Raw genomic sequence first — 21,391 nt, 5'->3', positions numbered from 1 at the left:
GAGATGGAATCAACAGCACTGGATGTCTTATTGGATGTGGGAATGAAATAGAAAGGACATCATGATGATAGCTAGGTTATGGACAAGCACAGAAATAGGCTATTGGGGGCCATTCACAGAGGGAGAGCGTCTTAGAGGAGAGGCAGGTACTAGAAAGGGGTGGAGAGATGGTAATAAGTACAGTTCGGGACATGTTGAGTTTGAGGTACCCAGTAGACATTCAAGTGGAGATGCCAAATTTGGGTCTGATCCCCATGGGCATAATAAGAGCTGGAGATAAAGACTCAGGAGTCATCTGCATATACATGAGAACTGAAGCCATGAGTATGGATGAGATGCTCTCAGGAGGTGGTGTCAGACAGACCTGGGATTGAGAGTACCTGTCCTGCCACTTATTAGCTATGTGATCTTGGGGAAGTTAATTTTGCCACTCTAGTTTCTCATTTATATATTAGAGATAATACCTCATAGGGTACAGTGATGGTTAATATGTTAATGCATGCAAATTGCTTAATCCAGAATCTGGAATATAGTGAATCTCTGTAAATGTTATTATCAGTGCTATCGATGTTATTATTATTATTATCATTATGCAGAATTTTAAAAAGCATAATTTAGAGCCCCTAGAGCCATAGTCACATATGGGAGAAAGTGAGGAAAAGGAGATTGAGTGTGTCAGAGCAGTTGAGGAGAGACTGTGTTTCAAGAAGGAGGAAGTAGTCAAAATAACCAATAACCCCATCAAGATAAGAACTGAATTCTCCCTGAATTTAGGCAGAAGAAGGTCTCTGCTGCCCTTGCAAGGAGGCATTTTAGTGAGGTAGTGGACACAGATGTTAAGCTGCTAAAACTGAAGAATGACCAGAGACAGTGAGTGGAAATGAGTCCTTTATGAAACTCAGCAGAGAATGGGAGGAGAGAAGAGGGAAGAACTGAATGGGCTATGTACTAAGTAAAAATTTTTAAAGTTGAAGGAGACTTGAGCATCTCTAAGGCTGATAGGAGGGAACCAGCAGACAAGTCAGGAAAGAGAAATGAGGTAGTGAGGGGATAAGATCCAAAACAGAAGGAAAAGATTGGCCTTAGCCAGAATGAGGAGTGATGTTCTCCCTGTTAAAACAGGAGGAGGGAAGATAGAAGGGTGTAGATTGCAGGTAAGTTGGAGGTTTGGGGGCATGAAGTTGAAGGAACTGTGTTTTCTTCGTGAGGTAGGCAATGTGGTCATTGTCTTACTGGAAGGGGAAATGGGGAATAGCAGTCAGGAAAGACAAACAGTATTTGAAATATCAGACTAGAAGAAACTGCTGCCTAGCGAAACCATATGATTCCTAAGTGGCATTGTTGTTCCTCATCACCCCTCAACAGTACAGATTCAGAGAAACCTGAGTTAGACTCATTTAGACGGACCTAGGCTGGGTATTTAGGAGGACAAGGGAGTGGTCAAAATGGTGGACCACAGGATCTGATCTGGATATGGAAAGAAGTGTTCAGCCATGGACAAAGAGAAAGCAGCCTGGGGAGTCCAAATGGAGTTCAGAGAGGGGGAGAAGCATTGAAAATGTCAATAAAAAAAGGTTGTGATCAGAAAGTAGGAGGAGACCCAAGATAAAGTAGATCATGTACCAACGTCTTTGATGAATGCAGGAGAGTGCCTGCTACTCAGTGGTCATAGAAATGAGGAGAGAGGGCAGTATGGCTGGATCTGGTGGGGGGCAGGGGGTACAAAAATAATGAAGGAACAAAGACTAGAAGCTCATGGACAGCATAGATATCACCCTGAGGTACGTGGAGTAAGATGAACTGACCAGCCTCCCTCGAGAATGCTGCAGGGCAGTGGGGTCCTGGGGGAGCTCGGTGTGAGTTAAGAAAGGAACTGAAGAGGTGGGGGGTTGGGGGGGAAGAGTTCTAGCAAGCAAGGTGGGAGGGAGAGAGCCAGTGGGCAGGCTGTTACCTCTCTGTGGTTATGTCCTCTTCTTCCTGAAGAAGAATGAGAAGATGGAATTCCCCTCTGGGTCTCTGGAAACTACCAACTTCCATCGATTCACCCCAGAGTCTCTGGTGGAGATTGAAAAACGAATTGCTGCTAAGCAGGAGGCAAAGAAAGCCAAAGAGAAGTCCAAGAAACAGAAGGACCAGGAAGAGAAGACTCGGCCCCAGCTTGACTTGAAAGCATGTAACCAGCTGCCCAAGTTCTATGGTGAGCTCCCAGCAGAGCTGGTCGGGGAGCCACTGGAGGATCTGGACCCCTTCTACAGCACACACCGGGTAAGGGCTACTGGCCGGAATGGCCATTCTCAGCTCTGGGAGAGGAAACCTCTGTCCCACCCAGCCCAGGATTCCTCCCGCACCGTGGGTGATGTGGCTGTCAGCTGGACTCAGTTAGTGAAAAATATATCTAATTCACCTCCTCAATACTCTCTTTGAATCTCTATGGTGTTCACAGTGGAGGTTAATTAAATCCAAATCCTCAAAAGCAGTGACAACTGCTGTGGAGTTTTCAGAGGAAGTTGGCTGTTCCCTTGGATGAGTTCTGGCCTCAGATCTCCAGAGGTGTCGGCTTTCTATGCAAGTGGGGAGCAGAGATCTTGAGGCTGGGGGGAGGGTAGAATAGGGAAGGGGAACCGAAATCAGGATGATTTAAACCAGTGGTCCTCAAAGTATGATCTCAAAACCCCTGGGGTTCCCAAAACCCTTTTAGTGGGTTCAGGAGTTCAAAACTATTTCTTAGTAATACTTAGATGTCATTTGTCTTTTTTACTCACATTCTTTTGTGAACATACAATAGTTAACATAGAGGCTATTGATGGAGGATCACATCTGTCTAACAGCTACTGGAATGTATGCTTGTATACTCCTGTGTTTTAAAAGGTCCTATCTTTTTAAATTTCTAATATTATATATATATATATATACACACACACACATATGTACAAACATATATATGCACGCATATATACACACATATATATACATACACACACATGGTATAAGCAAAAAGGTATAAACATTAACAAGAGATCATTAAGGTCCTCAGTAATTTTCAAGAGTACAAAAGGGTCCTAAAATCAAAGTTTGAGAACCACCAGTTTAAACAGTTTCATGACAATTACCCTGTTTGTATTTTATCTTGGATGTTCTATACAGCTGAAAAAGTGGTGTGTGCATGTTTGGGGGTTGGGAGGGGCAGGAATCAGCCATCTCAAATATGGTTTGTAGAGAAAATAAAAAGGGCACTGAAATGACTTTCTCCTCTCACCTGCCAAGAGCTGTTATCCCCCAAAATGCTCAGAGGAGGGAACCAGTAGAGGGTTTAAAAGGGGAGACCTAGGAGGTGGAGAACAGAAGGACCATCACAGACCAGGGATGATCCACTAATCAGAAGAGGAATTAAATGCAACCAGAACTTCACCCCCCTGCTGCCAGAATCCTCTCCCTGGGCATGATGCATCTCACCAACCCTGGGTCAGCTGCCTGTTCACTGGGCAATCTCAGAGGCCCATCTTGATGCACAGTCAACCGCAGGGCCTGGGGTCTTGCTAGAAGGGTGAGGATATGGCTTTTAGCCCCTGATCCTCCCTTACTCTCTGCCCCTCCACTTGCCTCTCATTGACCCGTGGTTCCCAGAGCCCTACTTGCTCCTGAGCCTGAGATGATCTCACTTATGCTCAAACCCATGGCTGGAGGAGGATGCATGTTTCTCACTGGAGATCCACCCTCTCGTGGTTTTTTTTTTTTTTTTACATCTTTATTGGATTATAATTGCTTTACAATGTTGTGTTAGTTTCTGCTGTACACAAAGTGAATCAGCTTTATGTTGTGTTTTGTTTTAGACATTTATGGTGCTGAACAAAGGGAGGACCATTTCCCGGTTTAGTGCCACTCGGGCCCTGTGGTTATTCAGTCCTTTCAACCTGATCAGAAGAACAGCCATCAAAGTGTCTGTCCACTCATATCCTTTGCACAGTTGCTCCTTCCACATGTTAGAATCAAGCGGTGCCCACTGTGTCACATACCTTCTTTGGGGGTTAACAATAGAGCCTTCCTCCAACTGAATCCTAAAACAATGAGATCATCAAATTGAAAAAAAAAGTTTGTGTTTTTAGTGTGTTCAACACCCAAAAGCAGTCCCAAGACAGAGGAGGTGTTCGTGCAACCCACACCTGGTCTGGGATTCAACTAGACCAGTCTGGACGCATGTGTGGATGCACAAGTTGAAAAGGGGAGATTGCTGATACACCCAGGTACATTCTCATCATATGTGGCCTGTTCTTCCCACAACATAATAACCAGTAAGAGGGTCCCTAGGCTTCTTTGGGCAGATATGATAGGTGTGGGTTGATATTCTGTGTCCTAGCCATGCTGGAGAGTGATTGCTTATTTGGCAAAAAATCAACTCTTGAGAAGGCAAAGAGAACAGACTGCAACGGGCAGAGCGAAGATTGTCTAAATGGGACCCCACTGGTCATGGGGTACTGCCTACAGCACGTTACCCCCAAACTGCTGGCAGGTTAAAAATGTCAGTAGTCTGAGGTTCATGCCATTGAGGAACGTAGTAATGGTTAGAAATACATTAGTCAAAGGTCTGTATTAAATTAATTGCTTTATGTAGCTTCAGAAGCTGCCTCGAACTTTTCTCTTCTTTTTTTTTTTTTTTTCAAGACAAGCCAAACTAGGACAAACAAGAGACTTTGGCTTGGTTTCCAAGGATCTTCCCTAGCGACTGTCCAAATTGGAAGTTCCTAATAACAAATTCAGCCTTGGTTTCTCGGAGGTTGATTTGCAAGACCAGCCTTGCCTCGGCTGCCTGTCAGATGGTAGCCAGCCTCTTAGCGGGTGTCTAGTAAAAGGGCTCTCGCCTTGCACTCTGGGGTAGATTGTTGGATTGCTGGACAGCACTTAGTGACCTGGTAGCTCACTACATTACATTTTCCCTTTACATGTTTTACCTTTATGGCCAACCAGTGGGAATCATTCAATCTTGGTTTTCCTAATGCTGTAGAAGAGTATTTAATAATAATAATAGGGGCTTCCCTGGTGGCGCAGTGGTTGAGAGTCCACCTGCCGATGCAGGGAACACGGGTTCGTGCCCCGGTCCGGGAAGATCCCACATGCCGCGGAGTGGCTGGCCCCGTGGGCCATGGCCACTGAGCCTGCGCGTCCGGAGCCTGTGCTCCACAATGGGAGAGGCCACAACAGTGAGAGGCCCACGTACTGCAAAAAAAAAAAAAAAGGCTCCTATTTGCTAAATACCTCCTAAGCATCAACACTGTCATAGGTACAGAAACCCTTGAAGAAGGGATTAGCACCTCCATCTTACATGTTACTGTTACTCGGAGGCATGAAATTAATTGCCCAAGGTCACACAGCTAGTTAAAAGGTCCAGCCTGCGTCCTGCTTAGGGCAGTAACAGCAATAAGAAAGTAGGCAGTTAATGGAAATGAATTAGGGTAATTTTTTCTCTAAGTATGTCATCTCTACATAGTTTTTTTTTTTAAATATACAATTACATAAAAATTACAAATAAAGAAAAACAGCAAATATACAAACTCCTTTTCATCCATCCTGGTTGAATTATATCTAGTTAAGTAAGAAACAACTAATTAGAAATAAAGCTCCTTTAAAGAACCAAGTAACCAGTAAATATTCCTTTTATCTTGAGATTTGATGAATAAATAATTGCTGGGTGGAGTCACAGCTGGACAGAAAAGCTGTTAAGGGTCTCCTTCTCACAAAAGTCTGAATTTATATATTTAAATCTCATGAACTTTGTAGCTCCAGCCCCCCACATATTATTCAAGGTATGGAATTCTCAATCTCCTATTATTAATATTTCACCAAAATTATAATTCTAATCAAATTTGCTCTGAATGTTTTCACAAGTAATATTATCAGAATATATCATAATTCTTTAAAGGTTTGTGGAGTTGGAGATATGATTTTAATTTAATCCTTGGGTTAACATTTCCCCCCAACCTGAACACATTTCTTAATTTAATTGCAAGTCAACAGGAAAATGTGGTTTAATTAGTAGAATTTCCCTTTTCAAAATAGATGGGTTCCTAAGTAACTGTAAAACAGGGCACATTAAAGAAAACTAAAATAGATTTAGATACTTCTGCTCAAATTGAAATTATGAAAGATGAGTGGTTCACTCTGTAGGTCAAGCTTATATCTTCAGGCGTTTTCTTTAGGAAGTAATTGTTAGGAATTCAGAAAAATGTCCAATGGGGGAAATCTATCTTTGGACTTCGCCACCAACATTTCTGCCCCATCTATTTACCCTCTTCTACTCACCTTACTTTTCAGTGTCTCTATCCCCTTCTTGTAATGCATCTGCCCCCAACCTCTCCTTTAAGATTCTCCCCTCTTGCTATTCAGAGTTCTCCTCAACAGCCTAATCCTGTTTGGAATCTTCTTGAGCCGGCATTTTACTCCCCTGTGCCTGCCTCCATTCCTAACCAGAGGTCCATTTCCTCAGTGTGCCTGATCTCAGCTAAATTGGAAAAACAGTCTGACGAACCTGATTGCCATGAAAGCATGTAGCCCTCCCTTTATCTCTAACTTCCTAGGAGTATAGAAGTCCCCCCTTATCCATGGGAGATACATTCCAAGACCCCCAGTGGATGCCTGACACCACAGACAGTACTGAACCCTATATGTTTTTCCCTATACATACCTACCTATGAAAAAATTTGATTTATAAATTAAGCAAGAGATTAAATTAGGTATGAGATTAACAACAACAATAAAAAAATAGAACAATTATAACAAAATACTGTAATGAAAGTTAGGTGAATGTGGTCTCTCTTTTTTTTTTGCGGTACGCGGGCCTCTCACTGTTGTGGCCTCTCCCGTTGTGGAGCACAGGCTCCGGATGCGCAGGCTCAGCGGCCATGGCTCATGGGCCTAGCGGCTCCGTGGCATGTGGGATCTTCCCGGACCGGGGCACGAACCCGTGTCCCCTGCATCGGCAGGCAGACTCTTAACCACTGCACCACCAGGGAAGCCCTGGCCTCTCTCTTTATTGTACTGTATTCACTCTTCTTCTTCTTGTGATGATGTGACATGATAAAATGCCCATGTGATGAGATGAAGAGGCGAATGATGTAGCCATTGTGACAGGACATTAGGCTACTATTGACCTCCTGATGATAAGTCAGAGGGAGGAGCATGTGCTTTGGGTGACCCCAGATCATGGAGCCATGATGACGTCGATGGTTGGGTGTCAGAAGCAAACAATGTTGATGGTTGGGGATCCCTTGTGGGAGGGAGTGGAAAGGCTGAAATGTCATCACATTAACTCAGAATGGTGGATAATTTAAAGCTTATTTTCAGACCACCATTGACCACAGGTAACTGAAACTGCAGAAAATGAAACCATGGATAAGGGAGGCGCTACTGCATTCTCCTTGTCTTTTAGGAAAAAGACATTTGCAGGATGAAATTTCAGGCCATATTGTATAGTAAAATACAGGTGTCAGGGCAGAAGGACATTTTGGAAAAGGGATTCTGTTTATTTTCATCTTGCTCAGGGTTCTATTTTCAGACAATCTGAGTCCACATCTCAGCGCCATGGTTGACTAGCTATATGACCTTGGAAAAATATTTAAGCTTTGTCAGCCTGTTTGCTTAGCTCCAAAGTGTAGGTAATAATATCCACCTGTAGGTTAGTTGTATTAGAAATAACGTGGACGAAGTATTCAGCTGAGGGTAGGCACTCAGTGTCAGCTGTTATTATGTGACAAGAACATAAAGTTGATCCTAGCTAAAGAGTTATGGATTTAATCAATTCAGCATCAAGGCGATCAGAAGTGACCTCAGGAAAACATGGTGACTCTCAGCTTTTCCTTAACACAGGCCTCTCAGGTGGTTCAGTTTATTTATAACCATCACTATTTTGGTCAATTGTGTGGGCATGACCCAAACCGAACTTCCAGAGAGAATGGAGTGAGTAGATTTGCTGTCATTCTTGTGCCTTTCCTTTCTGTCCTCTCCTTCTGTTCCTTCACTGGGTGACTTTTTTCTCTTATTCATCCTGCTGGGTCTCATTTGGGTAATGTGGAATCCTATAGCCTATCTGACTTTGCAATGCTTAGATATCTTCTCTGTGGACTTTGTTTCATAAACACACATATGATATTCAGCTTCAAAGAGCTATAGATGAGTGGTTCTCATCCTTGGCTGCCCATTGGGATCCCCTGGGGAGATTTAAAAAATATTAATGCCTGGGTCCCAGCCCCAGAGGGTCTGATTTCATTGGTCTGGGGTGGCCAGGGCAGATGAACCCCCTGCCTCCCCCCCCCACCTGTTAGGTGCACACCTGAATGCAGTTGAGGGAAGTCCTACTCAGAAAGAGAAAGAGATGCAGAACCAAGAACAAATGGTTCTTGAACATATTCAGAAAATAACCCATGAATGAAGCTGTTGGCTTGTATACCTCAAAGTGACCATAAAATTCCTGAGATTATTCTATCTCCCTGGGTTAATGATAGAATCTCTGTAGTTTCAGACTGTGAGGCCTTTCCAAAAACATTCTTCACCAAACAATCTGGGACGGTTGCCCCCGGCCCAGCTCAAGCAGGGCATATTTTTGGTATAATAACAGGAGCTTTGTAGAGCTTTCTCTTTTTCCAACTTTGTAATTTTTATCTTTCGCTGACTGTAAATTAATACATGCCACAATAGAAAATATGTTCTATTTCTATTAATAAAGAAGAAAAATAAAGTGGTCATATTAATTGATGCTGAAAATTCATTTGATAAAGTTTGATATCTATTTATGATTAAAAACTCTTAGAAAAGTAGAAGTAGAAGGGAACTGCTGTACTCTGATAAAGGGTAACCACTTTAAAGAAAGGAGTAAACATCATACTTAATTGTGAAACACAGCAAGCTTTCTCTTTGACATCAGAAGGAAAAAAAGCAAAGATCTCTGTTACATTAGTTGTATTCAGCTTTGTAAAGGAGATCCTAGCCAGTGTAGTAAAGCAAGGAAGAGAAGTAAAAGGTATAAGAATAAGAAAAGAAATATGTATAAAATAGATAACTAATAAGAACCTGCTGTATAAAAAAATAAAATTCAAAGAAAAAAATAAGAAGTACCAAAGATGCCATGATTTATGGATAATATAATTATGTACATAAAATAGCCAATGTAATCTAGAGGTAAACTATTAGAATTAATAAGAGAGTATAGAAAAGTAGCTAGGTACAAATTAATATACATAAATCAATTGTATATATATACTAGCAACAAACAGAAAATAAAATAGTTTTTAAGAATACCATTTACACTGGCAGTTAAAAATATCAAGTTTCTAGAGATAAGACTATCAAAGTATGAGTAAAATCCCTAAAAAGAAAATTATAAAAATATTAAGTAATATTACAGAAACCCCCAAAATGGAGAGATATATTGTATTCTTAGATTCAAAGTCACAATATTGTAAGGCTCCCCAGAATGACTAATAGATCTAACGTGATTCCAATCAAAATCCCAACAGGCTTTTTTTGTGTGTGTGTGTGGTACGCGGGCCTCTCACTGCTGTGGCCTCTCCCGTTGCGGAGCACAGTCTCCGTACGTGCAGGCTCAGCGGCCATGGCTCACGGGCCCAGCCGCTCCACGGCATGTGGGATCTTCCCGGACCGGGGCATGAACCCGTGTCCCCTGCATGGGCAGGCGGACTCTCAACCACTGCGCCACCAGCGAAGCTCCCAACAGGCTTTTTTTTTTAATATAACTTGACAAACTGACTCTAAGATTTATATGAAAATGCAAAGAGCCAATTATAGCCAAGACACTTTTGAGACAGAAATACAAGGTAGGAGAAAATAATGTGCTCTACTGGATATTAAGATTTACTATAAGCTCTATATTTGTAATGAGATGGATAGACCTAGAGTCTGTCATTCAGAGTGAAGTAAGTCAGAAAGAAAAAGACAAATACCGTATGCTAACACATATATATGGAATTTAAGAAAAAAAAATGTCATGAAGAACCTAGGGGTAAGACAGGAATAAAGACGCAGACCTACTGGAGAACGGACTTGAGGATATGGGGAGGAGGAAGGATGAGCTTTGACAGGGTGAGAGAGAGTCATGGACATATACACACTAACAAACGTAGTAAGGTAGATAGCTAGGGGGAAGCAGCCACAAGGCACAGGATATTAGCTCGGTGCTTTGTGACAGCCTGGAGGGGTGGGATAGGGAGAGTGGGAGGGAGGGAGACGCAAGAGGGAAGACATATGGGAACATATGTATATGTATAGCTGATTCACTTTGTTATAAAGCAGAAACTAACACACTATTGTAAAGCAATTATACCCCAATAAAGGTGTTTAAAAAAAAAAAAAGATTTACTATAAGCTCTAATGATTGAAGCAGTATGCCATTGGTGTAAGATTAGTCAGACCAGTGGAACAGAATAGTTGGCCCATAAACAGGCCAATGCACATACAAACCTTGAATTGCTGACAAAAGTGGCACTGCAAAACAGCAGGGAAAGGGCAGTGTTCAGTAAATGATGCTGAAGAATTAGGAATCCCAACAGAAAAATTACATTGAACATCCAATTTTACACCAAACACAAAAATCAGTTCTAGGTGGATTAAGATCTAAATTTCTTTCTGAAAGACAAAGACATCAAGCTTTTTGAAGGTTTAAAAAAAAAACAACAACTGGGCGTCCCTGGTGGTGCAGTGGTTGAGAGTATGCCTGCCGATGCAGGGGACACGGGTTTGTGCCCTGGTCCGGGAAGATCCCACATATCGCAGAGCGGCTGGACCCATGAGCCATGGCCGCTGAGCCTGCGCATCTGGAGACTGTGCTCCGCAACGGGAGAGGCCACAGCAGTGAGAGGCCCACGTACAGAAAAAAAAAACAAAAAAAACTAAAACAACAAAAACCACAGAGAAGTCTCATGACCTCAGGTTAGGGAAAGATTTATTACATATGGTATAAGAAGCACTAACCACAGAGGAAAACACTGATACATTTTAGGATGTTAAAATTAAGAATTTCTGTTCATCAGAAGACAACTTTATGAGAGTGAAAAAATAAGCCTACTGAGTAGAAGACATTTGCAACACATATACCTCAAAAGTGTGTACATCCAGAATAATGAGCCCCTACAAATCGATTAGAAATGTGTCAGAGCAACCAACTGGAAAATGAGCAAAAAATTAAATAGATATTTCATAAAAGTAGAAATCCGAATAGCCAATAAACATATGAAAATATTCTTAACTTTTTTCTTAGTCAAGGAGATGTGAATAAAATCACATTGAGACATTACTATACCCTCATCAGATGAGGAAAATTCTAAATTGTGACAGTACCAAATATTGAGAAAGATATGGAGCAACAGAAACTCATATCTTGCTGGTGGGGATGTAAATTTGTACAACCTCTTTGGAAAGCAGTGAATATTATCAAATAAAGGTGAAAACACACATACACTGTGATCTTTTAATTATACTGTTAGGTACATACACTCAACAGAAATATGTACTTATGGGCACCAGGATACAGCTGCAAAAAGTTCATGAACATTCCACGTAAAAGTCAAAAATTGGAAACAACCAAAATGTCCATACATTTTTGAGTATATTAAATATCTGTTATATTCTTAAAGGGGGATAATGTATAGCAATGAATATGAATAAACTATACCTCCACACAACACCAAGAATAAGTCTTAGGAACATAATATTGAACAAAAAAAGCCAGACACAAAAGATTACAAAAATATAATTCCATTTATATGAAAATTCAGAAACAAGCAAAACTTAACTATTTTGTTTAGGAATGCATACTCAGGAGGTAAAAATATAAATTAAAAAGGCAAGAAAAAAATATCAAAAATTAGGATAGTAGTAACCTCTAGGGCAGGATGTTATGGGTGTTCAAAATGTTCCATTTTGTGACATGACTAGTTGTCACACAGCTGCTCTGGACTGAATAGTGTCCCCCCAAGTTCATGTGTTGAAGCCTTAATTGCCCCCCATGTGACTGTACAGGAGAAGGGGCCTTTAAGGAAGTGATAAAGGTTAAATAAGGTCATAAGGGCAGAGCTGTGACCCAGTAGACCTGATACCTTTATAAGAGAGGAGTGGACACCAGAACTCTCTCTCTACCATGTGAGGACACAGCCAGAAATAGCCATTAGCAAGCCAGGAAGAGGGCTCTCACCAGAACCTGACCACACTGGCACCAGCCCCTACAACTGTGAGAAAGTAAGTATTTGTTGTTTAACTACTCAATCTGTGGTATTTTGTTATGGCAGCCTAAGCTGACTAATACACAAGCATTCATTTTACAACTAATTTTTGTTTCATGTGCATTTTTATTATGTATGTTACATATCATAATGAAAAGCTTCAAAACAAAATAAATTTAAAATAAATGGCCATTGCATTATATACAAAATACTGAAAAAATGTCAGAAGACAGTAACTATGTAGATAAATTGCTGTTAGAATTGTAGTTTATTACTTCTCTCTCTCTCTCTCTCTCTCTCTATATATATATATATATACATACACACACACATATATATACTAAGATGATATAGCATGTAAAATTTCTATCCTTTTAAACTTCTAATGCAAAGCATTTTCTATCAAAAGTAAGAGTTATTTGGGGATTCTGGTTAAATATGGAAAATAGCATGAATATGTTTTACCCCGACCCTCTCAAAATGCCAATGAAATGACAGCATGGGAATAAGAACAGTATAAATATACAAGAACAAAGAGAAGTAGAAAGGAAAGCACAGAGGACAAAAGATGTCAAAACAATCTCAGAAGACCGAAAGTGGGTGGAGGATGGTAAATGACTCAGCAGACGAGGGCTTGTTAAATGACAGTGCCTGCAGAGGGGGATAAAAATGAGGATCAAGTCATTTTACCCCTAAAACTCCAGAGGCCCTGAAAATGTTGACATGGTACAAATAGCAAAAACTGGGACTAGAAAGAGGGAAGAACATGGGAGCAGAGGATGTTCACTTATTGTCACTTCTATAGTAGCAAGAAATTAAAGAGCATTCTTTAAAGTTGATACATCAAGGAATGAAGAATAATTACATTTAACAGTACAAAGGTAAGCAGGAAAAAGATATTATTAATACAGTCAGATGATGGATAAAACAGAGGGAAAAGGAAAGAGAATTAATGGAAATCAGAGATATTATTTAAAGAGATAGCATAGTAAAGGCAATGTATTACATAGTTTTGATTATAAATGTATATTTTAAGGCAACTACCAGAACTAAAATAGAAACTCTTCTAAATTTAGAATCGTACAGAAAAAAGTAAAGCAAATAAAAAATATCAGACAATGAAATATTTTAAAAACTATTAAAAACCTAACACAAGGACTTCCCTGGTGGCACAGTGGTTAAGAATATGCCTGCCAATGCAGGAGACACAGGTTCGAACCCTCATCTGGGAAGATCCCATATGACACAGAGCAACTATAAGCTTGTGCGCCACAACTACTGAGCCTGTGCTCTAGAACCTGTGAGCCACAATTACTGAAGCCCACTCGCCTAGAGCCCGTGCTCCGCAACAAGAGAAGCCACCACAATGAGAAGCCCTCGCACCGCAACGAAGAGTAGCTCCCACTCGCCACAACTAGAGAAAGCCTGCGCGCAGCAATGAAGACCCAATGAAGCCAAAAATAAATAAATAAAAAACATAACGCAAAGTAATATAAACAAAGATCAAATAAATCTATCATGTCAATAAATATAAATGGATTTTACTCATCTGTTTAAAAAAAAAGTCATGTTATATAACAAAGCAGTATTGAACTCTACGTTGACTAAAAAATATACCACTCAAAGTGATACAGAAAGGTCAAAATTAAAGAATGGGCAAAGATATAGGCAAAGGCAAACAGAGCAGGAGGCATGATCTTAACATCAGAGAAGGTAGAATTTAGGCCAAAAATTATTAAACAGGACAAAAATGACACTTTGTAATGCTAAATCCATAAACAGTAACGTATATATTTGCAACAAATAATGTGGCAACAATGTTTATAAACCAAAAATTATATACAAGACAAGAATAAAATAGACAAAAATAGACAAGAATATTGTAGGGATAGGGAAGTATAATTAATTTCTTTCAGCCCTATGACAGATCAAATGTATAAAACAGTATGTAAAGATACAGATAACTGGAGTTACAGAATAAGATAGAGCTAATTAATATCTTTCAAACTATATTCCCTGAAAAATAACTATACAAATTGACCGATATTAAATAACAAAACCTTAACAAGATCCAGAGTAAAATAATAAAGAAAATATTCTCTGATCACACTACAATAAAATGAGAAAATAATAACAAAATTAGAAAAAAAAAGAGACCTTTCCACTTGATAATTTTTAAAACCTCTTTTAGAGAACTCTTAGATGGAAAAAAAAAAAACCAAACTAAAATTATAAAATTTCTAGGGAAGAAAAAAAATTTTAAAAACACTATGTATGTATGTATCCATTTCATATATATTTTACTGCTGTCTAACATTCCATAATATATTCTCCTGTATTTCCTTCTAAAAGTCATATTTCTTTCTACATTTAGATAATTCATCCTCCCAGACTTTTGAGTGTATGTGTATGATATGTGATAGGCTTCTCATATTTTTCCATAAAGATTATTCCAACAACAATTTTAATAGATTATCATTTCTCTAGTGATTCCTTCTACTACCTCTGTCATGCACCAGATTCCCATGCATACTCAAGTCTGTTTTCCTAGTAAAGGAAAACAGACTTGTCACTTCCTGTCACTCCTGAGTCAACACCATACAATCTAAAAGCTTTATAATAAGATTTGACCTGGTTGATCATAGCACCCCTCCTTATTTGTCTTCTTTAAAATTATCTTGGTTCTTCCTGTTTCTTTACTTTTCCATATCAATTTAAGGGTCAGATTTTCAAGTTCTTGTCGTACAACTCTGTTGAAACTTTGATTGTAAATGCATTGAATTCATCTATTACCACAGGAAGAACTGCCACAATGACATATATAATTGTATCTCCTTATATATATATTCCTTCTTTTATATTCCTCCATAACATTTGACATCTTCTATAAAGTTCTTACATATCCTATCTCTAGGTACATTATATATCATTTTGCTTGCCCTTTTGAATATTTATTTTTATTGATAAAATAAATTAATGTTATTAAATTTCTGTACATTGGTTTTGCATTCAGCAACCTTGCAGAACTCTTTAACAATTCATACTTAAACAAGTATATCATCTGCAAATAATGATGAACTTGTTTCTTCCTTTATGATTCTTATACCACTGGTTTATTTTTCCTGTTTTATTGAACTGGCCAGGGCTTTCATCACAATGCTGAATTGAAGCTATAATAGTGAGCATATTTCTTTTGTTCTTGATTCTAAATAATATGCATGTAGTATTTCACTATTATCATGATAACTATGGGATTCTCATAATTACTCCTTATCAAGTTTTGGGAATTTCTTTTCACTTCTGGTTTAAGAGTTTCATTTTGAATGAGTGTTGGTTTCTATCAATATTTCTGTATTTATTAAGATTATCAAATAGTCTTTTATCTGTTAATATAGTAGTTTACATTAATAAATTTGCTAATCTCTTTTAATGGTTCTAGCTTAATCAATGCTAGATTCAGTTTGCCAGCACTTCATTTGACCTATCTTGGTGAATGAGGCTGACTTATAATATTCTCTCATAAACTGTCCCTTTGGGTTGCTTTTGTGTCCCTCTGCCTCACTGTCTTCTTTCTCTCCTGTTCCTGAGAACTCCAAATTCTCACTCTGTTCTGCAGAGCAATTCAGCTCTCTATCCCCTGCAGCATTGCTCAATAAGTAATAGAAGGATCTCTACTGGTCACCAGAAGTCTCTCAGTAGCCTCTAAAAAGTGTGACAGATTCAGAAGAAAAAGCAATGCAATCATTTTATGCACAGATAATTTAAAAATCTGAAATGTAAGATTATTTGTAATTTACATAGAATTTCTGACTTTTCTTGTTCTTTAGAGCAGTGTATGAACTTCAAAGACTGACAGTTCATACTGGTTAACATGGAATTAATCATGGGTACTTTATCTTAACTAATGTATTTTATTGTCCTATGACATTACATTTACATTTGTTAAACTTGCATTTCTCATCTTTACCACTACATAATATTACAGTTCAGAAAATGAACCATCATTTCAAAAGTGGTTTGCAGAAATATAACAATAGTGATGAAAATAGAAAAATAAATCCTGTAAGTAATGAATGGACTCTGTCACAGACATAAAGCTTGAATCTGTATGTCATGAGACAAGTGGACAATGGATGTGGATAATCTCACAAAAGCTGATAAAAAATAAATAAAAAAGGGAGCATGACAATGAATAATGATAATTAAATTTTATTGGATCAATGAGCCTTTTGTTCTAGTACCTAAGTTATTATCTCAACATTTTATCAAGTAATAATAGAAAGCTACCAAAACTTCCATATTATTTTCTAATAAAGTTTATCAACCTCACTTTTAAACCAACTGACTGTCTCTAGTACAAATATAAAATAAGGATTTCCAGTACAAAATTGTCAAAATTTGATGTTAAAAGTTGAATGACATGAAAACTATAGAGTCATCATTTGCCCTCATAGCAAAAACAAGCACAATTATACCCTTGCCAGTAAGATATGAAACCAGCTTCAAAATCAATGGCAAATATTGTAGTTGGAAAAAAAGCGAGAAATAATCGATAGAATTCCTTCATCAGAAATATTGGATTTCTTATAATGTGACTGGCATTTAAAAATCAATGACTCTTATGTATGTAAACAAGCAGACGTACTTTATAGTTGAATAAAATTGTGAATAAATCAGTTGTCAGTACAGTTTCGCCATATATGTGAGAGAGAAGTGATGAATGACTTTTTGTCCTATTTATCATGAAGCTGATTTTAAAAGATGAGATTTCTGGTTTAATTAAAGATTAGTTTGTAAACTATGAAACAGAGTTAAAAAGGGATGTTAGCTTCTACACTAATGTTCATAGCAGTATTATTCACTGTAGTCAGAAGGTTGTTTCCAAATGTCCCATCAACAGATAAATGGATAAATGTCCATCAACAGATAAATGGATAAACAAAATGTGGTAGGTGCATACAACAGAATATTCAGCTTGAAAAATGAATGAGATTCTGATATATGCCACAACATGTATGAACCTTTAAAATATTATGCTAAGTAAAGTTAGTCAGACACAAAAAGGACTAATATTGTATGACTCCACTTATGTGAGGTACCTAGAATAGGCAAATTTATGGAGACAGAAAGTAGAACAGAGGTTGCCAGGGAGCAGGGGAGGGAGGAATGGGGAGTAGTTGTTTAATGAGTACAGAGTTTCTGTTTGGGATGATGAAAAAGTTCTGGAGATGGATAGTGGTTATGGTTGCACAATTTTGTGAATGCACTTATTGCCACTGAATTGTATACTTAAAAGTGGGTAAAGTAGTAAATTTTATATGTACTTTACTACAATTAAAAAGAAAAGATAGGACTTCCCTGGTGGCGCAGTGGTTGAGAGTCTGCCTGCCGATGCAGGGGACACGGGTTCGTGCCCTGGTCCGGGAAGATACCACATGCCATGGAGCGGCTAGGCCCGTGAGCCATGGCCGCTGAGCCTGCGTGTCCGGAACCTGTGCTCCGCAACGGGAGAGGCCACAACAGTGAGAGGCCTGCGTACCGCAAAAAAAAAAAAAAAAAAAAAAAAAGAAAAGAAAAGATAGCTGAATTGATACTGAAGAAGCTCCAGCTAGATGGTCAGCAAGGAAGGGCATCGCTATACCAATGGAAGATGTTGCTTCCAATGTGGTATGTACATTATTTGTGAAAGTAGTGAGGGTCCATAGCATACTTCCAGCCCTGATTCGCTGTTGAGGGACATCATGGAAGTTGTGATTACAAACTGATTGTGACCACTTAGTATATGTTTCTTCAGCCTACAGGGCTGAAACAAGTGAGTACAGGATGCTTTTCTACACTGAATTGCTCTGGCTGGCAAGCAAGAAAAGGTTTGCAGTGTTTTCCAGCAAGATATTAAATCTTTTAAAATGACTATTTCTGTGAATACACATGGCATGTCTCAGGAGTACATTTAGGATTTTGAATAGTCTGGATCTTTGACTTCAGGGTCTAAATATCAGAATTTTTAAATGATTAGACATCATGACTTCTTAAAACTTAACAGTGGTGCAAATGGCTCAGTGGCTGAGAGTTTGACTTTTCCCAGTACCAATGCTTTTCTTCATTCATCAGGAAAAACACTTAAGATATGTCTTTTCATATTAAAAATCACATCCAAATGCTACAACTGAACATGCAGAAATACCTTGTGAGCCAAATGTCACCAGAGAGAGGATGTGACTCCATCAGCTGCTGTCTCCCAAGCCGAGAACTTTAACCTTCTAGCTTTCAGTGGCACTAAGCTGGGACACTTGTCCTCTGGTGAAACACTGAAAATAGCCTTTGGAGAGAACTCTCTCCATAATTTCTGGATCTGCATTTGACCTAAAAGGCCAAAATATCTGTCAAAGCTTCCCAACAACCTATAATTCTGAGTAAGATTTTCTAATTTAGAAAACATAAAGAGTGGGGGGAAACCCGACAAGCTATGGCAGCTGACAGCTCAGGTTGCTACCCAGGCAGATATAGATTTCTTTGTGAATGATTTCAAACACTATTTCTCCTCTCACAGATAGGAAAGAAACACTACTGCTATGCACTTTCAAAGTTAATTTTTACTTTTATTTAAGATATACAGATCCATGGTTTAAAAGGTCACACAGCTCCATAAAGATTATAACAAAAACAGCAATTTCATGTTTCTCATCTCCTCACCCCTAATCCCATATTTCCAGAAGCAACCACTCTCACCATTTGTTTACTGCTTTCTTCTGATACCTCTCTAGCTCTAAAGATATACTCATACTACTATTTTTAAAAATTTTTCCACATTAGGTATTATCTATTAGCTTTCTGTTATGGAAAAAAAAGGGGATTAGGTCCACATACAAACACTCATTTTCTCTCACACTCCTCTTCCCAATATAGTTATATCATAATTTTTGGTTAGATAATCAGACAATATGTACATTGTCTGACTACATATATGATTATATAATAGTATTGCTAAGCAAATACTATTCACAGCTGTATCATGCAGTATACTTTGGTTACATTTCCTTTTTGCACAATGTTTTTGCTTTCTCTAGAGTTAATAAGGATTTAATTTCTTCATTTGCTCAGTTTTCTGTATATTTATCAGTAATTTCTGTATTTTTATCACTAAACTCTTCTCCAGAGGTTTAATTATTGCTTAAAGTTACTTGAACGTATCAAATTATCCATCAGTTTCCATTTTTCTTGGGGAAATCCTTCTTAGAGTCCCTCAACTCCTGCCTCAATCTGGTCTAGATGTTCCCTAGGCCTGATGTACAGCTCTTTTCCAGAGATTTTTCCTTCTCCATCCTCTTTTGGATTCCATTTGTCACTCCCCTGCATCCCATATCTTCCTCGTTATTGTTTACTTCCTTGTTTTGGTGGAGCATATCCTCTGGTAACTTTCTTAGATGGGTAAGTGGGAAATAAATTTTCTGAGACTTGGCATATCTTTATACTAGCCTCATCTAAACAGTTTAGCTGGGGAAGCAGCTATAAATTAGAAATTATTTTCCTCACAATTTTGAAGGCATTGTTCCACTGTCTTATAACCTCCAATTTTGCTATTAAGAAATCTGATGGTATTTTGATTCTCAATCTTTTGTATGTGACCTGTGATTTTCACTCCTTCAGAAAAAGTTAGGCTCTTCTCTTTGTGCACAGTGTTCTCAAATTTTGTGATGTTGTGCCTTGATATGAACCTTTTTCATTCATTTTCCTGAACACTCATGGGTATTTTAGCTGAATATTTTGATCCTTCAGTTTAGGGAAATTTTATTATATTATTTCTTTGGTAATTTTCTCCTGTCTATTTCCTTCTCTGTTTCTTTCTAGATCTCCTATTTTTTTTTTGCCACTGCACGGCATGTGGTATCTTAGTCCCCTGACCAGATATCGAACCTGCGCCCCCTGCATTGAGAGAGTGGAGTCTTAACCACTGGGCCACCAGGGAAGTCCCTAGATCTCCTGTTAATCAGACATTGTACCTATTAGTCTAATTCTCTAATTTTCATATTTTTAATCACCTCTTATTTATTTCTTTTTGTTCCACTTTCTGTGAGATTTCCTCAACTTTATTTCTAGCCCTTCTATTAATGTTTTACTTTTGCTATCATATTTTTGTTTTCAAAAGTTCTCTTTTGTTCTTTGAATATTCTTGTTATAGCCTTCTATATGTATCCAGTATCTTCTCATCTCTTAACTCTCTAAAAATATTAATGATAAGGGTTTTTCCCTGACTCTTCTTCTATCTGCATTGTCTTTTTTTCTTTTTCTTTCTTTCCTGTTTAGTTCTTTTAGTCTTTGGTGTTAGAAGTAGCCTTCAGATTCCTGATGATCATTGGCTGGCTGTCCATATTAAAAGTGCAGCAACTTCTTGAGCTGTTAACCTGACTGACAGGCTTCTAGGAACTTACTGAGGGGAAGAAGTGGGTGGGTGGGAAGGTTGTCTGCCTTTTAGTACATATGTAAATTTTTCCTTTATACCCCTGTTTCAGGATGCAACTCTCTCCCTCTTGTTCAATCCAGTCTATTTCCAGATCAGAGGAGGCAGTTCCTCCCTGAATGGTTGGTGTGGAGGGGGATTTAGAAAGCCCAACTGCTTCTTGTAAAGATTTTCAAACTGCCCTTTCAGCCCCTCTTGCCACTGTCTCCCCAGGCCCCACTTTCAGAGGTATTTAGCATCCCTAAGTCCTAAGGAGCTCTGCCATGTGGGTTGGCTTGCTTCTGGGAACTCCCTGCTTCCAGCTAAGGTTTCAGCTTTCTAGGGTCTGCTCTGTCAGTTACCACTCATCTGTCTTCAGTCTAATTTCCAGAGTGTTGTTATGTTCTCCATTATCATTGCCCTAGTGAATTTATGCTTTTTAAAAAATTCTTTTTACTATCATTTAAGAAGGATTTCCAAAAGGTTGGAGGTAAATACATGTCTTCAATCTGCCATATTTAATCAAAAGTCTTTTCATTTTTCATACCAGGGTTTACATTTAGAATTTTATAATTTTAAAAATGTAATATATCCAAAATTAAGTGTGATTTATGCATGCATCTGAATCCCTTTGGTCGGTGGTTCTAAAAGTGTAGTTCCTCAGGCCATCAGCATTAGGCTCTGCTGGGAACTTGTGAGAAATGCAAATTCTTGGGCCCTACCCCAGACTTAC

At 38.6% G+C, this 21,391-nt stretch overlaps 1 protein-coding gene across 1 annotated transcript in view; it reads left to right on the top strand.

Moving 5' to 3' along the window:
• The first annotated feature begins 1,995 nt into the window (after positions 1–1,995).
• The window catches only part of SCN10A (sodium voltage-gated channel alpha subunit 10), a 77,769-nt gene continuing 58,373 nt past the window's right edge, over positions 1,996–21,391 (top strand). The window contains exons 1-3 of the mRNA XM_032648888.1: positions 1,996–2,265; positions 3,831–3,958; positions 7,867–7,947. Of these exons, the coding sequence (XP_032504779.1) occupies positions 1,996–2,265; positions 3,831–3,958; positions 7,867–7,947 (479 nt within the window). The remainder of the gene's footprint in view (positions 2,266–3,830; positions 3,959–7,866; positions 7,948–21,391) is intronic.

Source organism: Phocoena sinus, chromosome 11 (genome assembly GCF_008692025.1).
Source record: "Phocoena sinus isolate mPhoSin1 chromosome 11, mPhoSin1.pri, whole genome shotgun sequence".
In the NCBI taxonomy this organism is placed as follows: domain Eukaryota; kingdom Metazoa; phylum Chordata; class Mammalia; order Artiodactyla; family Phocoenidae; genus Phocoena; species Phocoena sinus.
This window is presented reverse-complemented; position numbering and strand designations above follow the sequence as displayed.